The 23,510-nt window shown below is 52.6% G+C and overlaps 2 protein-coding genes and 1 long non-coding RNA gene across 6 annotated transcripts; 1 reads left to right on the top strand and 2 right to left on the bottom strand.

The window, feature by feature from the left end:
* Positions 1-4,176: 4,176 nt before the first annotated feature.
* CNP (2',3'-cyclic nucleotide 3' phosphodiesterase) lies at positions 4,177-10,304 on the bottom strand. Its single transcript, XM_063178908.1, has 4 exons — positions 10,229-10,304; positions 7,513-8,182; positions 6,844-6,986; positions 4,177-6,322 (listed from the first exon to the last, which is right to left on the bottom strand). The coding sequence occupies exons 1-4, from the start codon at positions 10,229-10,231 to the stop codon at positions 5,870-5,872; spliced, it is 1,269 nt and encodes a 422-aa protein (XP_063034978.1). The 5' UTR covers positions 10,232-10,304; the 3' UTR covers positions 4,177-5,869.
* Positions 10,305-10,452: 148 nt separating this feature from the next.
* On the top strand, positions 10,453-20,921 carry LOC134430931 (uncharacterized). 2 transcript variants are annotated; one of them, XR_010030921.1, is made up of 3 exons: positions 10,453-10,528; positions 18,124-18,220; positions 19,163-20,921. It is a non-coding gene; the product is annotated as an uncharacterized LOC134430931 (long non-coding RNA). The 2 variants fall into 2 exon arrangements; XR_010030920.1 differs by lacking the exon at positions 10,453-10,528 and having other exon boundaries at positions 16,947-18,220.
* ODAD4 (outer dynein arm docking complex subunit 4) lies at positions 10,493-21,952 on the bottom strand. Of its 3 annotated transcripts, XM_063178825.1 has the most exons (12): positions 21,834-21,952; positions 21,149-21,280; positions 20,334-20,487; positions 17,630-17,691; positions 16,797-16,953; positions 15,305-15,529; positions 13,935-14,142; positions 12,401-12,487; positions 11,623-11,819; positions 11,370-11,470; positions 11,092-11,170; positions 10,493-10,788 (listed from the first exon to the last, which is right to left on the bottom strand). In XM_063178825.1, the coding sequence occupies exons 1-12, from the start codon at positions 21,942-21,944 to the stop codon at positions 10,700-10,702; spliced, it is 1,602 nt and encodes a 533-aa protein (XP_063034895.1). In that variant the 5' UTR covers positions 21,945-21,952; the 3' UTR covers positions 10,493-10,699. The 3 variants fall into 3 exon arrangements, with proteins under 3 accessions (XP_063034895.1, XP_063034893.1, XP_063034894.1); XM_063178823.1 differs by having other exon boundaries at positions 10,493-11,170; XM_063178824.1 differs by lacking the exons at positions 17,630-17,691; positions 20,334-20,487 and having other exon boundaries at positions 10,493-11,170.
* Between the last annotated feature and the right edge of the window lie 1,558 nt (positions 21,953-23,510).

The following is a 23,510-nucleotide window of genomic DNA, read 5'->3' as shown; positions in this document are numbered from 1 at the left end:
CATGCTGGCCCGTGCTTTCAGCTGCTTCTGCCCCTCAACACAGAGGATTTCCTGGAATCTTCCCAGAATCTCCACATGTGTGAGGGAGAAAGAATTCCTGGTTTGTTTCTGGTTGCTTCCAAAGCAGCATGTCCAAGGTTTGGAGTAACTTGTAAGTTATCTTAATCTTTTGGAAATACTGCCAAGGCTCAATCCAGTTTTGTACAATCCCATTTCACCTGCAAGCCTGGCTTCTTCGCTCTTTTTATTTCTGGTTTTTTGTTTTTTTTTTTTCCATGGTTCTCCCAGCAAGGCCCATTTGGGCATTAAACTTCTGTGATAACATGTGAGCTTACAATTCTGTATCAGAGAAATGCTGCTTAGAGTTCCAAGAGCAGCTTATGTGAGAATTCCCTGTGATGCAGCTGGAATTAAGGGCTTTGTGTTCCCAAGATTGTCCTGTTTAAGGGAATTTTGAATTTGCTCTGGGCTGAATTCCTTCACTGTACTTTTTTAAATTAATCCACTTGAATATTTTATATTTGTGCTAAACTTGATTTTTGTTGAGCTTGATGTGTGATTTCCTGTCACTGATCCATGCCATGGGTGAGTCTTTCAGTGCCAGGTGAATTCCAGGCAGGGATGGTGGGTGGTGTGGGATGTGCAGTGTTTAGTTATCCTGGCTGTGTGGTTTTCCTCTGGCAGTGATTCACTCCTCCAAAGCAGCAAGAAAATGCAAAGTCCAGCTCTGAGCTGGCAGTCTGTGCTTTCCTCTTGTGCAGTGTCAGGGCAGGAGCTGGAGGGATGGATGAGCTGTGTCCTGCTGGCTTTGGTGTGGGGCACTGCCTGGTAGCAGTTTGATTTTCACCTAAAAGGTGATTTTACAGCAAAATATCAGCTGGGAGAGAACTCAGCTTCTGGAATCTCCCCCCTTCTCTGCACAGCATGGTCCTGTGTGAGCTCCTGTCTGGTGGGTTCTGGAGCTTGGTGCTGTCAGGCCCAGGGGTTGTGCTCAGTTTGGGGTGTTGGGGAGGGAGGGGCTGTGCCTGGGGGTCCTGGGCTCAGAAAGGGGCACAGGGGCTGTGCCTGGGGGTCCTGGGGGCACAGGGGCTGTGCCTGGGGGTCCTGGGCTCAGAAAGGGGCACAGGGGCTGTGCCTGGGGCGTCCTGGGCTCACCCTGCCAGTGTGGGGCTGTTGGAGGCTGCAGTTTGCTCAGAGGATGGGTGTTTGTGCATGCAGGGCTGTGCTGAGAGAACCTGCCAGCGATTCTTTGCCTCCCCACGGCAGAACAAACCCTGCAGGGAGCTCCTTGCACCAGGTGGTCACTGGGAATGGCACCTCTTTGTCTTCCTCCCTCCCTGCAGCAGGACAGGGACTCTGAATTCCATGGTGTCGTGGTCCTGCTGTGGTGTTTGGTCAGGATTCTTGACAATCTGCTTCAACAGAGGGAAAATTTAAGGGCTTAAATTTAGAATATTTTACAACTCGTTTGAAGCTCAGCTTTCTAAGTGAACCAGTGCTGAGTAATGCTTTCAAAACCTGACTCTCCCACGTTTGTTCAAGTCCTTCACGCCAGTGTGAGGGATGGACCCAAGAGCAGCTGGGTCCTGGCACTTTCCAGGCTCTGAAATGGTGAGAACGTGGGGAACTGAAATACTGGTCTATGCACACTGATGCTTCCTTCCCCAGCTTTCCTGGCACTGTAATCTGAGTTTACAAGAGTTTAGTGGCATTTTGGTTCCATGACATCTGGTCCTGTGTGTGTGTGTGTGTGTGTGTTGATGTCACTGTACAGTTTGGGCTGTTCTCAGTCTCCCATTGCTGAGCAGAGCCATGTTCTGTGTCTGTCAGTGAGTTTATTCTCATTTTCCCCTGCCCCAGGGAAGTGTGAGCAGCTCCCTCCCTTCTCTCCAAGCTGCCTGGGCCCATTCCTTGGAGCACAGGAGTGGAATGGCTCTGCTTCTGGGAGAGGAAATGTATACAGCAGCTATTTATAACCTGTACATGAATGCATGATTTAATGTAGTTCAATATTCATATGGTGAGTGCCAAGACTTTCTACAGCACGTTGTTACGTGAATCAAGGTGAAGGCAAATGCACAGAACCATGGGATGGGTTGGGCTTGGAGGCTTTTAAAAGCTGCCAAGTCCAACCCCTGCCATGGGCAGGGACACCTTCCACTAGCCCAGAGTGCCCCATGCCCTGTGCAGTCCCTGTCCCCTGGCACAGAGCAGGGCTTGGTGGCACCTGGCACCTCAGGGCAGCAGCAGTGTCCAGTGGCACTGTGACCCCACCGTGTCCCAGCACGGCTTGGGGAGACAAAAATCTGCATTTTCCAAAAAAATGGGCTCAGCTGTGCTTTGCTTTGGAGTGTTGCCTCCACACGTGGTGGTTCCAGCACATTGTCCATGGGTTGTGGTTGGGTGTGAAGCTGAGTGCCAGGGCTCCAGCTACCCACACCAGCCCCAGGGATTTGCCACAATGAGCATCTTCAGGTGATGCTGTCCCAGAAGGACAGAGAGGTGCAGAGGTGGTGCTGTGGTGGCACGGACACTCTTTGGTGTGACTCTCAGCCTGGCACCTCCTGCCAGGGCTCTCCAAGGGGGAATGGCTGGTGCTGTGGGAGCTGCTGCTCTCCAGAAAGGCCTGGAAAGAGCAGAGCTGCTGTGGCTGAGAGCCAGACCAGGCTGGGGGCGTTTTCCAGCAGCTGAGTGTGGAGTGGATGCTCTGAGCAGCTCGAGAGCTTCTCTGGGGAAGTTGTGAAGAGAAGTGTGTGAGTGTGGCTGTGGGCAGAGCTGGCATGTGAGGGCTCTGCTGCAGGACTGCAGCTCTGGCAGGGAGATCAGGAATTGTGTGGCTGTTGGGCTTTGCCTTGGATGTGGTTTTGTCTGGCCATGCTCAGAGAATCGTGGAATAGTTTGGGTTGGAAAGCTGTGAAGTCCATTCAGGAGGTTCTGGCCACCCTCTCAAGGTTCCTCATTGCTCTGGCTGCACAGAAATGTACCTGATTCCTGATTTGCTTTTGATCCTGGGAGTGTTCAGTGAGCAGGATCCCCAGCGCTGCTGGCTGTTGTAAATGCAGAAATGCAAGTTGAAAAATGGGAGAAAGACAAATTGTTCAGGTACAAGAGTATTTTCCATGGAATAGAATGGCCCCTCCACTCTCTGTACCTGCTGAGACACAGACTGGGCACTGCTGTGGTGTGTCTGAGATGGAGGCTGGGGCCAGAGTCTGTCCAGCCACACTGGCCCTGGGCCTGCAGCCATCCAGCAGCCCCAGGGCTGGGCCATGTGCTGCTTTGCCACTTCCAAATGACCTCCTCAGTTTCACTAATAACTCCAGATATTCTCTTATCTCTAATGGATGGTTTTCATCCTGTTTAAATTCGTGCCTTGTCCTTTCCCCTCCTCTTCCCTAGGGAACAGGACAACTGTGTGCTGCAGCCAGCCGTGTCCCTGGAGCAGTGCTGTCCCTGGGTGGCTGTGGCAGGGCTGGGTGGCAATAGCTGGTGGCTGTCCCTGCCCTTGGCTCTGTGGGGCCATTCTGGGTCCCTGCATGACTGTGGGAGCTGATGTGAAACTCTTTGGCCTTCCTGGCCCACTCCCAGCATCATGGATGGGGTTATTCCTGTTTGGAGCAGTGCTGGGCATTTTCCCTCACCCAGATCTGAGCTTGGAGGGGCAGCTCTGCCTCTGTGCTGGAGCGTCCCTGGGCACTGCCCAGCCCTGCTGCCACCCCAGCCCTGTCCCCAGTGTCCCCTCCTGGCTCCTGTGAGCAGAGTGAGGTGTGAGGCAGCATCCCAGGGGCCGGGGGAGCCCCCAGAGCCCCACGGTGCCCGCGGGTCACGAGTGTGGAGCAGTCAGGACAAACGCAGGCGCCGATGCGGAGCCGCTCGGAGAGGAGCTCGTCCCTGCGCTGCCCTGTTTCTCTGAACTGGAATTGGGAATGTTTACCTCAGTGTACATAGCTCAACCTTTCCCTGGGAGGAAAGGGGAATTGCATGGAGCAATTGCTGTCCCATTGCTTTGCCAAACTCCTCGTCCTCTCCCAGCCGGGCTCCGCATCGGTACCAGCTGTCCCTCTTGGACCTTTCTAGGATGTGAATGGTAAAAAAATGTGAATATTTGTTGTTTACTTCCTTAGCAGAACTCCTGATGCCGTGTTTGTATGGGAAATCAGCCTGAGCAGACCCATATGCAATCGGTTTTACTTTATTATAAACTGTATATGATGTACAAACTAATAAAAACTCAAACGACGACAATGTCACTGTTGTTCTTGAACAGGCAGATGAAGGAGAGATTCCAGCTGTGTATTCTGGTGCTGGAGTGATCTGGGCACTGGGGGTGTGGGCTCAGCCAGCCCCTGAGCAGGTGCTGGCAAATCCCTTGTAGAGCTTTGGTGGAACAAACCCTTAAGGTTCTGTCAGCTGAGTGTTGGGCACTCGGCTGCTGCCAGTGTGGAAGGTTAGAGGGATTTCTCTATGAAGGGTCACAGGTGCTCTGGGTGGGTTTATAGCTCACTATTTTATGGTAGAACGAGAATTTATTCTTATCCTTTGCTTCTGATCAGCAGGAAGTATTTTGCTTTCACGGCAGAGTGTTTGGTAGCAGAAAAGCACCAAAGCTCTCCCTGCTTTTGGCCTCAACAATCAGAGAGAAATGCTCCTTGCCCCAGCAACATTGGACTCAGGGTGAGCTGCGCCCAGGCCTCAAACACAGTCAGTATTTACAGGGTTAGTTGGGTTAATTCACTCTGCTGGGAGCGTCCCTGGGGCTGTTAGTGGAGCTTTGTGTTAAACAATGCCCAGGAGCCACGGCCCTGCTGGGCCAGGGCCTGCCAGAGCACAAACCCAGGTTTCAATAGAACACATTTAATGACACAAGTGCTGGGTCAGTAACTTCCAGCTGGGGTTTAGGTTCGAGCAGACATGAGTTACAAGGTTACGGTGCCTCCACTTCCTACACTACGGGGTTACTCCAGCCTAACTCTTAACATTCAAGTGCATTAGAGGAAAGGAGTAAAATCTTGCATGAAGTCCAGTTGTGTACTTCAGACATGATTTTAGTTTCTTATCAAATAAGATGGAAAAGATGTTAGTTCATCTCTTCCACTCCCTGCCAAGGCAGGATTGTTCCCTACAGGACAGGGGATGGTGCTCGGTCCAGCCCAGGTGGAGGGAAATGGCTGGAGCTGCTTTGCAGGAATTGGCTCCCTGTCCTGGTGTTTCACTTGATTTCCCCAAAGTTGGTGTCTTTAAGGCATCACCTGGCACGGTGCCCTCCTCCTGGCTGTCCCCAGAGCATCCCAGGAGCTGGGATGGAGCCCACTGGGGGCAGCTGTGATTAGGGCTGCCAGGACCCGCTGCCCTCAGCAAGGTCTGTCCTTAGGGCCAAACCCTTGGTAAGGGCAGGACTCCTGACAGGAGTGACCCATGCCCAGGTCTCACTGGTTCTGACCCTGTGATCAGCTGCCAGAATGGCCAGTGCCAGCCCCAGGGTGTGGGAGGGGAGGGACATCCTGCAGTTCCCTTGGCTCCAGACCAGCGACTGCCAGGCTTTGGTCAGTGCCAGCAGGTAAAGATCGAACGATTGTGGTTCAGAGGGAAGCAATAGAAGCCCCAGAGCTGATCTTTCTCCAAGGAAGAAAACAAGCAGGACACCCCAGCAGGTTCCCTCCAAAACTCACATTAAAATCCGAGACAGTTGCAGTCAGGAGTTGCTTGTTTTCTTCCTTTCCTGAGGCCGATAACTCCCCACAGGCTTCACGCTGGGGTGGGCAGGAGGGTTGACTTTAGTAAAGGTAGAAATTATTTCTCTTTACACTTTTAAGGTTACAGGATTACTTGCCTTTTAAAAACAAACCGAGGAGCTGCCCTGCCCGTGCTCCTAGATGATGGTGCAGGAGCTGAAGGCAGCACCCCGTTTGTTGGTGCTCTGCGTTGGCACGAGCTTTCCCTTCCCGTAGTACCCCGAGAATATCGCCCTCACATCAATCTTCTTCAACAGCACAAGCATCCACATCCCATTATCAAAATACAGCAGTTTCCCTCCTCCAATTTCCCCCACTTGCTCCCCTTTGTTCCCTGCCTTTTCCAGCTTGACAAACTCCAGCAGGTCGAGCCCGGTCTGGACGGCCTCGACGCCGTTGGCGCAGCCCAGGGTGATGTGGGCACGGCTGCCCCGGGGCAGGTTGTCCGTGGGCAGGATCTTGTCAGCATCCCCCGGCCACAGCAGCAGCTGCTGCTCGCTCAGCTCGATGCGAGCCCCGACAGTCTTTGTGGTGATGAACAGGGCAGAGATGGACAGGGTGAAGCCTTTGCCATAGGAAGCCTTCACAGCCTGCAGAGGGACACACACAGGGGACAGGGTTAGTGCCTCTGGTGGGGATTCACTGGGGCAGCTCCTGCTGTGACATGGACAAAACATCCGGAGCAAGGAGAAGGTCAGTGCCTGGTGTGCCCGCTCTGTGGATCTGGAGCTGGTAACGTCTTTCCAATATTTCACCTTTCCAATATTTAACCTGGCCTTATGTGCTCTGAAATAATCAATCTGAGGATCTAAATACCTCAATTCGTCATCATTCAGCTCAAGCTGTCAGAGATGATGCTGGAAGTCATGTGTGATTGGGGAAAGTTGGGGTTGGAAAGTTGGTATTTTGTTTGGAAATAGGAAACAAAATCACCATGTCCACAGTTTGGAGTTTTCTCTGCACAGGCCATATGGATGTAGTTCCTGTCCCTATATTTGGCCTCTTGGGTCAGAGCAAAGCCCATCCCCAGCCCTCTCTCAGGCTCATGGACACCCAAAGGGGAGGGAGGGGACGTGGGGGTGTGGGGAGGAGGTGGGACCCCAACACTCACTTCCTGCTGCGCGTATTCCTCGGCTCCAGCTGCTTTTCCAAACTCAGTGTATTTCGTGGTGCAGTGCAGGACCCCAGGTGGCCTCTTCACAAAGTAGCTGGTGAGATCTGTTTTTATTTTGGGATCTTCGATAGCAGAAGGAACTGCAGATACAGGTGAACAATGTCACTGTCACAAAGTGATGGCCCTGATGTCAACCCACGAGCCCTGGTCCCGTCACATCTCATCTCTGACTGCTGGGTGGGAAACCAAACCCCTCCCTCCTCCCAGGCTCACTGCAGATGGAGCCAGGGAACAGAAGCTCCTGTGCATCATCGTGGCTCATCTTAAACCTGATGAGATGTGAGAGTCCCCTAAGGGATGGGATGTTCAGTTCAGCCTTTCCCATTTCCCTCTCTTTGCCTTTTTCCCACCCAACCCCTTGGAACCAGGGGACACCCAGGATCCCATGTCCTGCTGCTGCCACCTGAGCTCAGTGCCCTGTGGCGCCAGACCTAAACAGACTTGGGAAAAGCTCTTTAATTTACTCAAAAAAGCAACTTTGTCAACTATGAAGACCAGGTTAGTAGCCTTAAAAAGCTTTTTTTGTTGGCAGTGTTAGAAATTTACTTTAGAAGCTAATCAGACTCATCAAGAGGTAAGAATTTGTAAGATAACATCAATACATACAGTATTTACTCTCCTTTTTGAAGGCTTTGAGACTCCCAAGCTCATCCAAGAATGCCTGGCCAGCCTTCCTCAGGATCTCCGAACTTCTTTTGCTCAAAAACCACCCAAAATACATGGGCAGGAATTCCTTCTCTAAGCTTGGCTTCATCTTCTTCAGCTCTTCCACAGACAGTTTCCACTGGTTCTTGTCCTTGAGCTGGGGGCAATCCAAGCGCCAGGGGGTTTTGGGCTCGGCAAAGATGACTTTGTAGCGATACTTGTCAGCAATGTCAAAGAGCTGCTCCAGCCGCTCCCGCTCGTGGTGGGTGTCGTCCAAAACAATGACGCTGATCTCCCGTTTGCAATAGTCAACTAGATCCTCATCCACCTTGGAGTACTCTTCAGGAATGGAGCTCCTGATTAACGGTGTGATTTTGTAGTGATCGACAGAGATGACCTTGCAGGCGTCTTTGTAGCGATCGTGGATGGCCTGGGCCAGGGTGGATTTCCCGCTGCCAGGCAGGCCCCGGAGGATGAAAAAGGTTTTGGATTCTTTCAGCGTGGAGATGGTGTCTTCATCGTCCAGGAATGGGAAATGCAAACTCTCAGGTCTCTCTTTCGCAGATTGAGTAGACATTTTTCTAAATATTTTAGGCAGGAAAGGGTGACTCTTCTTGGAGAAGCCTCTGTTCTGGAATGGAAGGAGAAAACACTTTGCAGGGCAGGAACCCCAGAGACAGTGTGGACCTTTAGTGGAAAGGATGGGCACAGGGAGCTTCTCCCCCACACTGCCTCACTTGGGTGCCCTGCTCAGCTGACTCCTTCTCCCACAGCTGCTCTGGGTGGTTGTACAGCAGGGATCCACTGAATCCCCCCCAAGGGCTGAAGGTTCAGCTCCCCGCTCTGGGCTCACAGCTGCAGTCCTGCCCCACTGGGAAGGGATTTCTCAGGCACCAGGAGCTGCCACAAAGCCCCAGCCCTCCTCGTGTGGCACATTCAGTCTGAGCTCTTGAACAAACACACCTGTGGCTGCCGGATGTGAGGGCAGTGACCCACGGAGGAGCCCAGGGGAACGGAAAGTCCCAGCAGGCTGAGAGCTGCCACGCTCCCGTCCCTTCAGCTGAACCACAAACTCAATTCCCAGGCTGTTTCCTAGAGCAGCCCACAAGGATGCTGCTGTCTCTGTCTGAGCTGCACTGAGGATCAGCGGCTGAGCACCTCACAGGAGGGAATTTGGGCTCCCAGGAAAGGCAAACCCCTCCCAGCAGGTGCAAGGCAGAACTCGAAAGTGAAACCTCGAGTGCTGGAGGAAATGAAACACTGGCGGTTGGCAGCAGTGAGCGGGAGATGCCGCGGGGAGCTGGCACGGCTGTCCCTCCCCTCCTGCCAGCAGCTCCCGTAAGCAGAATCCCAGATGAATTCCCAGTAGGGCCTGGGAAAACACGGGACTGAAAGGAAAGCAGGGATTTCTTCAGCTGTGCGAGTCCTCAATAGTATCACCGAGGCAGACAGTGTTTGTTGGGTCAATAAATGAACTGCCTGTGGGCCAGCCCAGCCTGGGATGCACTGGACTGTGGGAGTGATGCCCAAGAAGTGAGTTTTGCCTTTGATGCAAAAATTGAGAAGTTTTACATAAAATATAACCGCACTGCCTGGGCCAGAAAAATGTGTTTCCAGTTCGCAGTTTTTAAAAAACACTTTTCAAGTGTTGATTTCCCCATCTCTTTATTCCAGAAGGTACAGATGGGTTTGGTTCCAAACGCCCAAATGGGAGCAGAAGCAGGACCCCACATTTCCCAGGGGCACTGCCTGCCCTGGGCTCAGCTGCAGCCGGAGGGACAGAGGAGCCCCTGAGAGCAGCGGGGACCTGCGGGCTCCCCGTGCTGCTTTCCCGGCACACTCGGGGCTCAAAGTGCTCACAGCGGAGGGAGCCGTGAGTTACCTGGGGCGCAGGTGCCCCCTTGCCCGGGGGGCGCAGGGCCGGGCCGTGCCCGCTCCGCACCGGGCTGTCCCCGCTCCGCACCGGGCTGTCCCCGCTCCGCACCGGGCTGTCCCCGCTCCGCACCGGGCTGTCCCCGTTCCGCACCGGGCCGTGCCCGCTCCGCACCGGGCCGTGCCCGCTCCGCACCGGGCCGTGCCCGCTCCGCACCGGGCTGTCCCCGCATCGCACCGGGCCGTGCCCGCTCCGCACCGGGCCGTGCCGCGGGCGGGGACCGGGGCCGCTGTTCTGCCGCGGCAGCTGCCGAGGGGACTGAGGCGCTTTTCAGCCCCGTGAACAAAGGAACAATCGCGGCCCCCCCGGGCCATTGTTCGCCGCCGGCTCGGGGACAATGGGCGCCTTCACGGGCCGGGCCGGGCGGACAAAGGCTCCGCAGAGCCCGGGGGAGCGGGGTCCCGCCGGACAATCTCCCATTGAGCCGCCCCCACAAAGCTCCCGCTTGTCTCCTGCTCCCCGCCGTGGAGGGAGCCGTCGCTGCCGGCCGCGGGCTGCCCCGGCAGCCCCCAGAGCGTCCCGGGACCCCCGAGAGGGACCCACGGACCCCGGGGCCGTTCCCGGTGCCCGGCTGCCTCCGAGCGCCCTCAGGCTCAGCGCCCGCGTGTGGGCACCGCCGCCGGCGCTTCCGCCCTCCGGGGCATCGGAACCTTCGCCGGGCGGAGCCGCAGCCCCGATCCCGGTGCTGATCCCGATGCTAACAATCCCGATGCCAGTCCCGGTCCCAGTCCCCGTCCCGCTTACCATGGTGAGGGCAGCGGCTCCGGGGCGGCCGCCGGTGCGGAGCGGCGCGGCGGGGAAGCGGCTCTGGGGCGGGCGCGGCCGCCGCTCCTTTCATAGCCCCGGGACTCGCCCGCCCCCGAGGGCCGGACCGAGCCCTCCCCGGGGCGGCGGGGGGGCCCCGGGGCTCAGCCCTGCCCCGCCCGGTGCCGGGGATGCTCCGGGGCAGTCCCGGGGTGCGGGCCGGGGGCAGGCAGCGCTCCGAGATCGGCGGCGGCTCGGACCGGCTCCTTCCCGGCTAGGGACGCACCACTGCACTGCTGGGTACGACGCTTGCTCAATATTTATTTCAACTTCCCGCCTAGGCTCTACTTTTTCCCTTTGCTGTCCTTTATTTCCTTGTCTATTTTCCCCCTTTAACCTTTTCTTCTGCTTATTTACTTCCCCCCCCCCCCTTTAACCTTTCTTATTCTCTATATCGTTTCTGGCTTCCTCTTATGGCTGTTCATCTTCATTCCCTTTCTCCTCCTCCTCTTCCACATTCTCAGCGGTGGTTTTTATGCTTTCCCTGCTGAAAAGGCGATCTGGGAAGGGAAAAGGAAACTTAAGCCAAGTCCTAGAACACAGCGCCCTGCCAGAACCCTCCCCGAACCCCAGCAGGGCTGGGACAGGGCTGGGATGATGGTGACATTGTGACAGCCTGCAGGGGACACTCAGGGAGCTGGGCATGGCCAGACCTGGGAGTGCAGCTGAGGCAATCCCAGACTTCCACCAAGATTTTAATTCAATACTTGCAAGGAAACGGGTGCTGTGGGAATTCTGAGGTGCAGAACAGGAGAGTGGGGATTTTCCCCATTTCTGGGTGCAGAGGTGTGAACAACAAGTACCTTCATGTGAGGGAATCGCCCCGTCTTTCTGGCCTTTGTTCAGCTCTGCAATGAGGCTTTTGCTCACGTTATCCAAGGCCTGAAAGGGATGAAGTTCTTAATAAAAGCCCCAGAAATGCAGCTACACACCCAACATTGTCCTGTTTTCTATTGCTATCATTACCAACTTCTTTCCCACTATAAAACTGCATTTCTGTGGCATTGCTGGCTGGAATATCCCAGCTGGGATAACAGCTTCTCCCAGAGGCTGCCCAGAGCTCCTCCTCCATCTCCCTTACCGCAATGATGCCATTTTGAGCAGTTTCACTGGGCAAAAGCCTTGCCTTCTCCAGAGCCCTTTCAAAATTCAGGATTGCAGACGGGTAATTTTTCAATTTCACTGGAACAGACAGGGATATCAGCTGGTTTAGCCCAGGAGCAGGAGAACATCAAGAAGCAATCAAGCCAGTCTCGACCTGAGCAGTTGCTTTGGCTGTTAAATCTTAGAGATGTTTTCAGACCAGCTTTTCCACCCTGTGCCCACATCTTTACCTTGTGCCTGTGCCACCAGCACAGTGGCATGGAGCTGCCACTCCACATCTCCCTCTTCATCGGCTGACTGCAGGGACTGCTCTCCATAATCCTGGGCTACTTCAGCATTGTCCAGCTCGAGGTAGCACCGCCCAATTTCATGGAACAGCCAGGCCTTCTCCAGGCTGGACTGGGCCAGTGGAATCTTCTCCTCCCAGCTTCAAGCAGAGTAAGACAGACAAACCTTTACCAACCATCACTGGGTACAGTTATAACTCAAACACTGATTTGACAGCAAAGGGTTCATGTCACAGACATCTTTTCTGAAAAATCCTTTCCTTAGGGCTTTTCCTCCTGAGAAGCTGAGAGGCCTCAGGAAAAAATGTAAACAATGGTTATCTGCTGCTGTGGAATGTAACAGGTAGATCTTTAATTAGCCCATGTTGCTTGTTTCTAATTAATGGCGAATCACAGTCAGCTGGCTCAGACTCTCTGTCCGAGACACAAGCCTTTTTATGATTCCTTCTTTTTCTATTCTTAGCTAGCCTTCTGATGAAATCCTTTCTTCTATTTTTTAGTATAGTTTTAATGTAATATATATCATAAAATAATAAATCAGCCTTCGGAAACATGGAGTCAGATCCTCATCTCTTCCCTCATCCTCGGACCCCTGTGACCATCGTCACAGGCTCAGGTGTGAAAATTTCCCCAGGCCTGGCTGCAGTGAGAACACACAACTGAAAAACCACGACCTGGGTGCCTCCAGCCCCTGATGCCTTTGCTGCAGGGCTGTACTCACGTGCTGATGGCCTGCTGGAACTTTCCAAGTCGGGCGTACACGTGGCCGATGTTGTCCAGGGCCCGGGACACGGAATCTGTCAGAGAGCTGGGGCAGGGAGACAAAGGGATTGTGGCACTGACATCCTCCTGCTCCTCACTCACTCTGCACTTCTTGGTGCTCCCCATGCCCTCAGAGAATTGTTAGGAAGTAAAGGGCCCCAGTCAGGCTGAAAGTCATGAAATCAAGGTGGATTTTCAATTTTATCTACAGCTCTGGCAGCTGACCCCATGAGACTCAGGGAAAATGGTTTAGCTGTGCCTTTGATTATTAATAATTTTTGTGCAAATCTGACAGCCCTTGGGAAAGTCTTCCCACTTTTTTCCTCTGTTTCCCTTTGTGGGAACAACCAATGGCTGATTTCTGTTTTTTAAAGCAAAGACACAAAAAGGTGTCTACAGTGTGTCTGCAGGTCCCTGACACCAGCCCTGATCCTGTGCTTTGCTCCATGCTACAGGCAGCTCCTTCTATAATAAAATTCTTTAATGGCCTTTAATTTTTTTCTTAATTATTGTCATTCTCATCTTCAGAAGCAGTCAGATGCTTCTTTGCCTACCTTTACCTTAGAGATGGAGAAGCCTGTGCGAGGAGCAGATAAATGCCATGGGAGTCATGGAATCACAGAGCGGTTTGGGTGGGAAGGGACCGTAAGGACTCAAACCCCCGTCAGGGGGTAATTAACGCGAGTAATTAAGGAGTCATTAGCGGCATCTCCAGCTGCAGCCGCCAGAGGGTGCAGCCTGTCCGTCCTTCCCAGCACCTCGGGTTCAGCCAGGTCCCAAACGCGGCATCTCCTCCCCTCTCTCCTGCTAATTCAGCATCTCCTCCCCTCTCTCCTGCTAATTCCTGCCTTTACCTGGCCTGCTCGGGCAGGGCCACCACCAGCAGAGAGGCAGCCTTTTCCTAAACCAACATTCATTTCCAAAAGGATTTTTGAAAATGAGAAACAACCACCCAGTGATATTTTAAAAGCTCAATATACTTCTGCCAAATCTAAGTCCTAAATCACTTCAGGGCACTGTTGCATGATTTCTGCTATGTTTTGCAAATTCTTCCTACATCTAAGACTACATTTTGCTCCACTGTGGGTCAGCTGTGTCTGGTGCAGACAGGTAAGTGCTCCTGGAAGTGACCTTTATTTCAAGCCATGCTTAATGGTCTCTATGAAAAGAAGTTTAAGACAAAATGTAGCAGAAAAGTGGAGCAATTTCAACCCTGAACTTCCTGAGAAGAAAGTACCTGCTCAAGATTTCAGTGCTGAAACTGGGAGTTGTGTTCTTTTGCTTTGCTACAGAAGAGGTTTTGATGTGCCCTGTGCTGTGGGTCCTTAAAAATCTGCTTCAGGTTCCTTATTTTGAAGCACTGAAGATAAAAATTCACCACACACCCTAATACTTGTGCAGAGCTGAATGTGTAACCCTGTTAAACCCCCCCAGGTGAGGATTACTTTACCTAATGCTAAAACACCCCCACAGAGGTATTTCCCAGAACTTACTGCTCCCTGGCACATTCCAGATCCATCTTATGGCTGTGCAAAGCTGCCTCCATCTGTCCCATTGCCAGCTGGGCATTCCCAATGCAGCTGTGGAGGTTCCCAATCAGTTCATACTTGTTGGGAACATCATCCTCTGACCAGGCTCGTATCTTCTTCAGCAGATGTTCAGCTTTCCTGCAGCTTTGCTCAGCGGAACCTCTGGCCAGCACTGGGGACAGGGAGCAGAGTTGGACACTGGGGTGTGATACAGAGACATTGAGAAGTTGTGAATTCCCCATCCCTAGAGGTGTCCCAGGCCAGGTTGGATGGGGCTTGGAGCAACCTGGGATAGTGGAAGGTGTCCCTGCCCATGGTGGGGGGGTGGGGTGGGATGAACTTCAAGGTCCCTTCTGTCACCATCATATTTTCCAAAAAATCCTCTTTGCCCAGGATTCTTCTCCTGGGAAGCTTAGAGGCCTCAGAAAAAAAAGGAAAACAATATTATCTCATTTGCTTCTCCTGTGTTTTGGTGCTTTGGAATGTGATTTGGTGAGTGTTTACCCAACAGGTGGTTGTTTGATTAGTTTCATGTCAATTGTTTTAACTTAATGACCAATCATGGTCCAAGCTGTGTCGAACTCTGGAGAAAGAGTCACAAAATTCATTATCATTCTTTTTAGCCTTCTGTAAGTATCCTTCCTCTATTCTTTAGTATAGTTTTAGTATAGCATAATATAATATAATATAATATAATATAATATAATATAATATAATATAATATAATATAATATAATATAATATAATAATAAATTAGTCTTCTAAGAACATGGAGTCAGATTCATTCCCTCCTGCCACAGGGAAATATCACAACCTTCCAACCCAAACCATCTTGGTATTCTGGGATACTTGGGAATTGAGACCTGGTGAAGTGGCTAACCCTCAGACAAAGCTCAGGAATAGTCCCCACAGCCAGGAACCTACTCAGCTCAATATCCTCCATCTCCTTGGCAATGGCCCTGGCAATGTCAGATGGTTTCTGTTTCTTGTCCTGTGCCCAGCTCTGCTGCAGGACCCTGTGCTCATAAATCAGCTTTCTGCTGCTGCCAGAAGTCTCCTGCCGCTGGTTCAGGTAGGAGATGCCACCCATAACCAGGTCCATGACTTTGGTCCCCTGCCTTGTGAATTCCCCATCCCTGGAGGTGTTCCAGACCAGGCTGGACGGGGCTTGAAGCCACCTGAGATAGTGGAAGATGTCCCTGCCCATGGTAAGGGTGGTGGAACAGGATGAACTTCAAGGGGCCTTCCAACCCAAACCATCTCGGGACTCTGTGATACTCAGGAATTGAAACCTCAGAGCTCAGGAATAGATCTCCCCAGAGCCAGGAACCTACTCTGCTCGATATCCTCCATCTCCTTGGCGATGGCCCTGGCGATCTCGGCTGGTTTCAGTTTCCTGTCCCGCCCCCAGCCCAGCCGCAGGAGCTTGCGCTCGTACTCGCGCGCGTACATCGGCTTCTGCTGCTGCCAGAAGTCCCGCCGCTGGTTCAGGTAGGAGATGCCACCCATAACCAGGTCCATGACTTTGGTCCCCTGCCTTGTGCTGCTCTGCATCAAGTCTGGGAATAAGATAAGGTAGAATTGAGGTGAGAATCAACAGACCTGAGCTGCAGCAGATTGGGAATATTTTTCTGTTCTGACACAGACACTCCTGGACATGAAAGTGTCCTGTGCTCCTCAGAGCTGAGGTGATGAGGGAGCTAACAATAAACTCTGTGACATTCACATTTTCTGAAAAATCCCTTCACCCAGGATTTTTCTCCTGGGAAGCTGAGAAGCCTCAGAGAAAAAGGGAAACAATTCTTATCTCATTTGTTTCTCCTGTGTTTTGCTCCTTTGGAATGTGTTTGGTGATTGTTTGATTGGATTCTGCTGTGAGTTGTTTTCACTCATTGGCCAACTGGGGCCAAGCTGTGTTGAGACTCTGGAAAGAGTCATGAGTTTTCATGATTATCTTTTTAGCATTGTATAAGTATCCTTTCTGTATTCTTTAGTATAGCAGAATAGAATAGAATAGAATAGAATAGAATAGAATAGAATAGAATAGAATAGAATAGAATAGAATAGAATAGAATAGAATAGAATAGAATAGAATAATTATCTTTCTAGCATGGTATAAATATCCTTTCTGTATTCTTTAGTATGATATGATTAATATAATAGCCTTCTGAGAACACAGAGTCAGATTCCTCATTCTTTCCTTCATCAGGGCACCCCACAAACACAATAAAACTCTGCTGCCCCTGTGGTTCAGTGAGCTGAGCTGGCGTTCCAGCCTCATCTCTGCTGCCTTCTCTGCTGATCAGAGCCAAGAAAGGGCCCAGGAAAGGGGGCCAGCTGTGCTGAGCACCTGTGCTCTGGGTCAGAACATCTGTATGGCACATCTGTACTGACAGGGCACTTTGAACAGTGCTGTGGATCAGGCTGGCAGATGGAAAGTGAGAGGGCTTTTACCTGCCTGCAAACCAGACCGCCCACATGGGTAATTAGTGCTGGCAACACTGTAAAACCTGTGAGCAAAGCAACCTTAATAACTTCTCTATTTCTGGGGGAAAAGTTCCCTAGAAATATGACTAAAGGAGCATCATCTTTGTGCCTTTTTCTAAAATAAGATACTTCTCCAATTCCTGCATTTTGACCTTAAAGCATTTATAACAAACTCACAGAGGAGTCACAGCCCCATGAGCAGACACCTGCCTGTGTCCCCACCACTGTGAGCTCTGGAATAGTTAACTAAGAGTCACAGGGATTTAAAAGAAGAAAAGAAATAAAGAAGAATAAAAAAGGGATGAAAGAAAAACAGAATGTGCTGAGAAGGAGAAACACCTTCATCCTTGAGCAACTTCTCCAGATATGCCTTGTCATCATAAAGCCGTCCCAGAAGCTGTTGCTCTGTTTTTGGACTCTTCTTCTTGGTGTGTTTTTGATCCTTTTGGTCCTTTGGTTTTTTTTGCTGTTTCTGGCTGTCTTTTTTGCTCTGCAGCTAGAGAAAAACAAAAAGAGTTGAGGGACATCGGTGGGGAACACTGGAATGAGCAGAATTCTGTTTACATTCCATATATGACAATTTATTTTTTAAATAAAAGCAAAAAGCCAAAGTCTCATCAGATGCTTTGGCCATGAGCAACTGAAATTCTGCAGCCAATTGTGCTCCCTGAGGATCACAAGGGTGTTACAGAAAGGGTAAGAACTAGTTCTGGCTTTTCAGAGGAACAAGACACTACTGCAGTGGAGCCCCAAAAGTGAAGCAATAAAGAAAGTGTCCATTATCAAAACTGTGACCCTTAAACATTAGGTAAACCCAAAATCAATACTGGAGCTCACTGTGCCCTCTTTGACCTCTGGGCTGTTACTCATTAGATGGGTGGCTGGAAACACCCCCAGACATGGGGCTGGAGGAGAAATTCCAGATTTTGTTCTTGCATGGTTGCTCTTCCTGCCCTTCTGATTCTCCCTTTAAATTCTGGGTGAATTGAGCCAGACCTGCATTAGAAGCAGGTCACAAACCATGACAGGTCAGTGTTTTTAATGCTCCAGAGGCCCTTCAGCAGGCCCACTGCTCCCACAGCCACGTCCCTGCAGGGACTGTCCTTCCTCTGGTCTCATTTCAGCACCACAACAACTCCAGAAGCTTCTCCAGCCAGAGCCCTGTGCTGTACCTCTGCCTGCCTGCTCACAAAGCACAGCCCCTCCTTGTTCTCCAGCTTCACTGTGGATGGATCTGCAAACACAGAGGAGTCTGGGTTAGTGCTGCACTCAGCCGTGCAGGGTCTGCTGTCTGTCCTGGCCCCCAGGGGAGCTCTGACTCTGACCCTCACTCATGGAGAAAGTTTCCCAGACTTCAAGATAGACTGGAATCCACAAAAGTGTGAAATGGATTATAGACAGCAGTGTAGGCGCATCACTGGGTGAGAAATTTACCAAGTAAAAATTCTCACCAAGTATTTGTGAAATAAATACTCACAAATTGAGTTGAGTAAATTTGTGAGTTGTGAGTAAAAAGCCCATAAATGTGCCGAGCACAAAACATTCAGTTACAACCCCTTTTCTCATCCCTTCCCATGGGATAGGGGGTGTTGGTGTGTTCTGGGAGCAGGGAATGCCACCAGCTCCTCTTGGGATTTTAATTCACACAGTTGCAATATTCCTACAGACAGGGTTTATCCTGCATGGAAACTGAAGGAGAAGGATGCAGCTGCTTCTGGGGGATCACAGCTGGAGCATGAAATGGAAGGAAAGGTGTTTTACAGGTTTGTGCACTGATTAGGGCAAAAGGCCCATTGTGTTTACCACCATCTGTCTGCACCCTGGGAAGGAAGAGTGAGGAGCAGCTCTTTGTTTGGTCTGAGGGAAGGACAGAGCTGCCAAGGCTGCTGCAGAATTCCCTTCAGCAGCCCTGGGGCCCAGAGCAGCAGCACAAACACAGGGGGGTCACAGGGGCAGGTGTCCCCACCGAGCCAAGGAGGCAGCTTGGGGATGTGCCCTGTTAATGTGTGTGCATTTCCCAACTGTTCAAACATCCACGTGTTTCCCTGCACCTCACAGCTATTGACTGATTTAAAATATTTTTAGTTATATTAGTTTAGTTATGTTTAGTTAAATAGCAGTTTTCTATTTTTTAAATTCATTTTTGTGCCTGCAGCCCAGGGGGTCCAAAGGTGGTTAAAGCTCTTGGCTCAGGATATCAAGCTGGGAAGATTTCAGCTGGAGCTGTGATGATACCTGAGCATTGTGCTAAGCTCAGGAAGCTGCAGGAATGGAGGAAAGCAAGCCAGATCTGGAAACCTTCCCTGTTTTTTTTTTTTTTTAAACAACTATCCCATCTGAAAGTGCTGCAGGCTCTGGTGCCACTGTTTAACAGGGGGAAGGGCTGAAGTTTTGAAATTTTGGGAGAGGGAGGCCCTGGCCTAGCTGGGAATGTGTGTGGGGTGTGAGTGGGGTGTGCCAAAGCTGGGCAGGGACAGGCTCCAAGCCACCCCACAGGTTTGGCAGCCTCAGAGGAGCCCTGCCACGTGTTGCACTCACATGGCAGAGGAGGCAGCCCCAGGTGAGTGAGCTGTGTCTGTGCCCCACACTGGGACACGTCCTGTCCACGCCTGCTGCCAGGGCTGAGGGCAAAGCTAAGTGAAAAGGGATGAGTTTTCTGTTTGTTTTAAACCCCACCAGGTCCTTGGCCTTTTCTGTCTCTCCAGGAGCTGATCTGAGCCAGGAATGGTGAAAGCAGAGCTCGTTACAAGAGTCAACAGTTTCACTGCTCTTTTGCAATGAAAATTGGAGGAGAGTCAGGATTTCAGGAGGCCAGCCTGAGGTGGCATGGCACATTGCACTCCAAGCTTTGAACAAAAGGGAGAAAGGTCTCAAAATGGATTCTGCCTTTAGTGCTGCAGGTAGATCAGAGAATCGTGGAATCCCAGAATGGTTTGAATGAAACAATGGAATCCCAGAATGGTTTGAATGAAATAATGGAATCCCAGAATGGTTTGAATAAATCATGGAGTCCCAGAATCGTTTGAATAAAATCATGGAATCCTAGAATGGTTTGAATGAAATAATGGAATCCCAGAGTGGTTTGAATGAAACAATGGAATCCCAGAATGGTTTGAATAAAACAATGGAATCCCAGAATGATTTCAATGAAATCATGGAATCCCAGAATGGTTTGAATGAAATCATGGAGTCCCAGAATGGTTTGAATAAAATCATGGAGTCCCAGACTGGAAGGAACTTTAGTGCTCATGCAGCTCCATCCCCTGGAATTGCACCTCCCATGGGCATGGACACCTTCCACTACCCCAAATTGCTCCAAGCCTCATCCAAGCTGGCCTTGGACACTTCCAGGGGTGGGGCAGCCACAGCTTCTCTGGGCACCCTGTGCCAGGGCATCACCACCCTCACAGGGAATGAATTCTTCCCAATATCCCATCCAACCCTGCCCTCTGGCAGTGGGAATCCATTCCCCCTTGTCCTGGCACTCCAGGGTGTCTCCACCTTCCTTGTCAGCTCCCCTCATGTACAGGGAGGCCACAGGCAGCTCATGGATTGGATGAGCTGCTCTGCTCTGTATTCTCTGGAAAGTTTCCATGATGACTTTGGAAACTGGAGTGTCAGGATTTACCTACAGAACTAAAGGGATCAGGCACTGCGTGTGAGCAACATTCAGAGAAAGAAAGAACAAAAGAAAAAAAGGAGCAGGGTTGGCTCTTTGTGGTGCCTCTGGATTTATCTGGCACAGAGAACAAGAACCCAGAAGCAGAGGGGCTCTGCTGTGGGGCTCTTGGGTCACTTGCAGAGCTGCTTTGGCACCAGCTGTGCCCTGAACAGCATTGTCCAGGCTCGTGGGGGACAGAAGGTGACACTCCTTACTCCCAATGCAGTTGATTATGGCCTCCTCAGCCTTGTGGATGCCCAGCAGGAACTTGTGCAGGTCGGGGCGGAGCCTTCGGCCTCGGTGGTAAAACACCAGTGCAAACTCAAAGTCCCCCATGGCATACAGGCTCTCTGCTTTCTGGTAAAGCCCCTAAAATGACATTTGGGGGAAGAAATTGATAAAACGAGGGAAAGTTTTGATGGATCTCAAGTAACTCCTGTGTGAGAGCCCAGGGCTGTAACAGCTTGCTGTCACTGACATATTGTGTGAAAAATCCTTTGGTTAGGATTTTTCTCCTGAGAAGCTGGAGGCCTCAGGAACAAAATGTAAACAATGGTTATCTGCTGCTGTGGAATGCAACAGGTGCATCTTTAATTAGCCCATGTTGGTTGTTTCTAATTAATGGCCAATCACAGTCAGCTGGCTCGGACTCTCTGCTCAGTCACAAGATTTTATTATCATTCCTTCCTATTCCTTTCAAGCCTTCTGATGAAATAATTTCTTCTTTTCTTTTAGTATAGTTTTAGTATATAATTATCTTTTAATATATCATAAAATAATAAATCAGCCTTCTGAAACATGGAGTCAAGGTTCTCATCTCTTCCTTTGTTGGGGTTTCCTGAAATTCCACATTTGGTGAGCCCTGAGTGAGGAACATTGCACACATCAAACCCCACACCTGAGAGCCCAACAGCTCTGAGAGCAGCAGAAATCTCAGGAGGGTTTGGAGTTTCCTCACAGCTCTGCCTCAGACCCTGCAGGGTCTCACAGATCCTTGGCCACCCCCTCTCCTACCCCTCCAGCTGGTTACCTCATAGAATGTATCGTCAATTTGGAGAGAGGCTTCGGCATCTTTCAGGGAGTTTTCTGTGTCCCCAAGTCTCAGAAAACACTTGGAGCGGGTGATGAGGCAGTGCTTGTCTGCTCCTCTCAGCTTCAGGGCCTGGAACCACAGACAGGGACGTGTCACCTGTGCTGGACATGTCACCACACGCGTGACAGTTGAAGTTTTGAAGTTTTTCTCAGCCTTCTGATGTTTACATTCTTGTAAGGAACTTTCTCACACGCTTTATGTAAATAACTTATTGTTTTGCATTCTTTTATGGAGGAAGAGAAATTTGATGGGCTGTTGGTTTGTCCAGGGTCATTGGAGAGGTGGCACTGTCACCCTCCAATCCTCCAATCTATAAATGTTGGAGTCAGAAATTCAAAGTTCTCTTTTTACCATCAAAAAGCTGCGTGTCCTATAGCGACAGATAAAACTGCAAGGATTTTACTGAAGAGTCTGCTCTCGTTTTTCACAGTTGCTGCAGCCGCTGCCCTGTCCCTGAACTGCCCCGTCTGGGTCACACGTCCCTCCGTGTCCCCCCCTTGCCCCGCTGCCTCTTCCTCCGCCTGAACCGAACCGAACCCGAGGCCCCTCCCGCCCGTGGGCATCCCGGTGCCCTCGGACCGCCCGTGGGCATCCCGGTGCCCTCGGCCCACAGTGCCCTCACGTCATTGAAGCGGCCCAGAGCCTTTTCGTGCTGGCCGCGCCGGCTCAGGGCTATCCCCTCGCTCATGAGGTTCCCGAAGGAGAGGACGGGCAACAGCTCGTCGTCCGCCATGGCTGCGCCGCGGCGCCGTTGCCAAGCAACGGTTACCGGGTAACGCTCACTTCCGGTGAGCTGCCCCCGCCCCGGAAGTGACGGACGCGCCCACCCGGTGCCCACGTGCGGCGCCGGTGGCCCCGCTCCGGTCTCGGCGCTCGCTCGCTGTGCCTCTGACCCGGCCCAGGCACCCGCGTTCCCGGAGCCCTGCGCGGCCGCTCCGTTCAGCCGCGGTGCCACGGAACACCGGGCAGAGGCGGTTCCTCTGCCCTGGCGGGCAATGGCCCGTGTGTCCCGCAGGGGCAACGCGAGGGCAGCCAGTGCCTCCCTACAGCCGGTTATTCGGTACCGGTTTCGCCGCTGAGGGCGAAATCCTGGCCAAATAAATGAACGGCGAACGCTGCTCGCTCCCTCCCATCAGCACTCCGGTCCTGACTTTATTTTGGCGCCGGTTCAGATTCTCGCTTGAAACACTTTGTTCCTGCCAAGTGACTCAGAGTAAGGGCGGGGGGAGGACGAGGGCGTCTGTCCCGCTCGGCACCGGGGACATTTAATGGCACCACGAGGCACTGCCCGGCTCCACACGCTGCTCGGCGCTGCCCGGGGCTTGGCCCCGGCCCAGCACCGCTGGCCGGCCGCCGCCGGGGCGGGAGGCGGGGTGGGGGTCACGCCAGAGTGGGGAGACACGCACTGCCGAGCTCCGGAGTGGGCGGCCGGCCTGACACACCCCGTCTCCGGGGAACCGGGCGCGCCATTTCAGGCAGATTAAGCGCTCCGTAGCTGTTTTACCGGGAGATTTTCCCCCACTGGGTGTAAAACGCCGTCCCCAGCGGGGCGGGCAGTAACACTGTGTTCGTGAGGGGCTGCCGCAGGTCTGTGCCCATCCCGGTGACATTGCCACCACACCGGGACAGGGCTGCCCGTCCGCCGAGCCCGGTGCTCCCTCAGCTCCCCTTCAGCGCCCCGGTGTTCCCTCAGCTCCCCTTCAACGCCCGGTGCTCTCTCAGCGCCCGGTGCTCCCTCAGCTCCCCCTCAGCGCCCCGGTGCTCCCTCAATGCCATTCCTCAGCGTTAGTCACGGGCCGGGAGCCCCGGGGAAAAGCCATTTGGGGTGGGGGTTCCCGGGAAGCGGGAGAACCGTGGTGGCTGCCCTCAGAAGCTGTCAGGAAACGGAGCAGCGCTCCCGGTGCTTCGGGAGGCACCGGTGACCCGGCTCTGGCAGTGCCGCCAATCCCCCGTGGATACCACCGGGCACCGCCCGGCCCCGCAGCCACAGTCCCAGCGCTGGCGAACGAGCCCCGTTCCCGCCGGCGGTACCGCTGGGCGGTGGGCCTACTGACGTCATCGCCGCCGGTTACGTCAGCGGCGGCGGGTCCGGCGTGGGGGGTCACGGCCGCGGGCTCCGCCGAGGGCGGGGCGAGGGTGCCGGAACTACGACTCCCACAAGACCGCGCGGCCGCACCCCACGGGCGGCTGCCAATGGGTGCGCGGCGAGCGCTCAGGCAACGCGCACGTGGTAGCGGCGGCGGCCAATGGGCGGCGGCGGCGGCCGTAGCCCGATGGGCCGGGGAGGCCGCGCTCCGCG

Source organism: Melospiza melodia, chromosome 30 (assembly GCF_035770615.1).
Source record: "Melospiza melodia melodia isolate bMelMel2 chromosome 30, bMelMel2.pri, whole genome shotgun sequence".
In the NCBI taxonomy this organism is placed as follows: domain Eukaryota; kingdom Metazoa; phylum Chordata; class Aves; order Passeriformes; family Passerellidae; genus Melospiza; species Melospiza melodia.
Note: the sequence above shows the minus strand (reverse complement) of the source record. Positions and strands in the feature narration are given on the sequence as shown.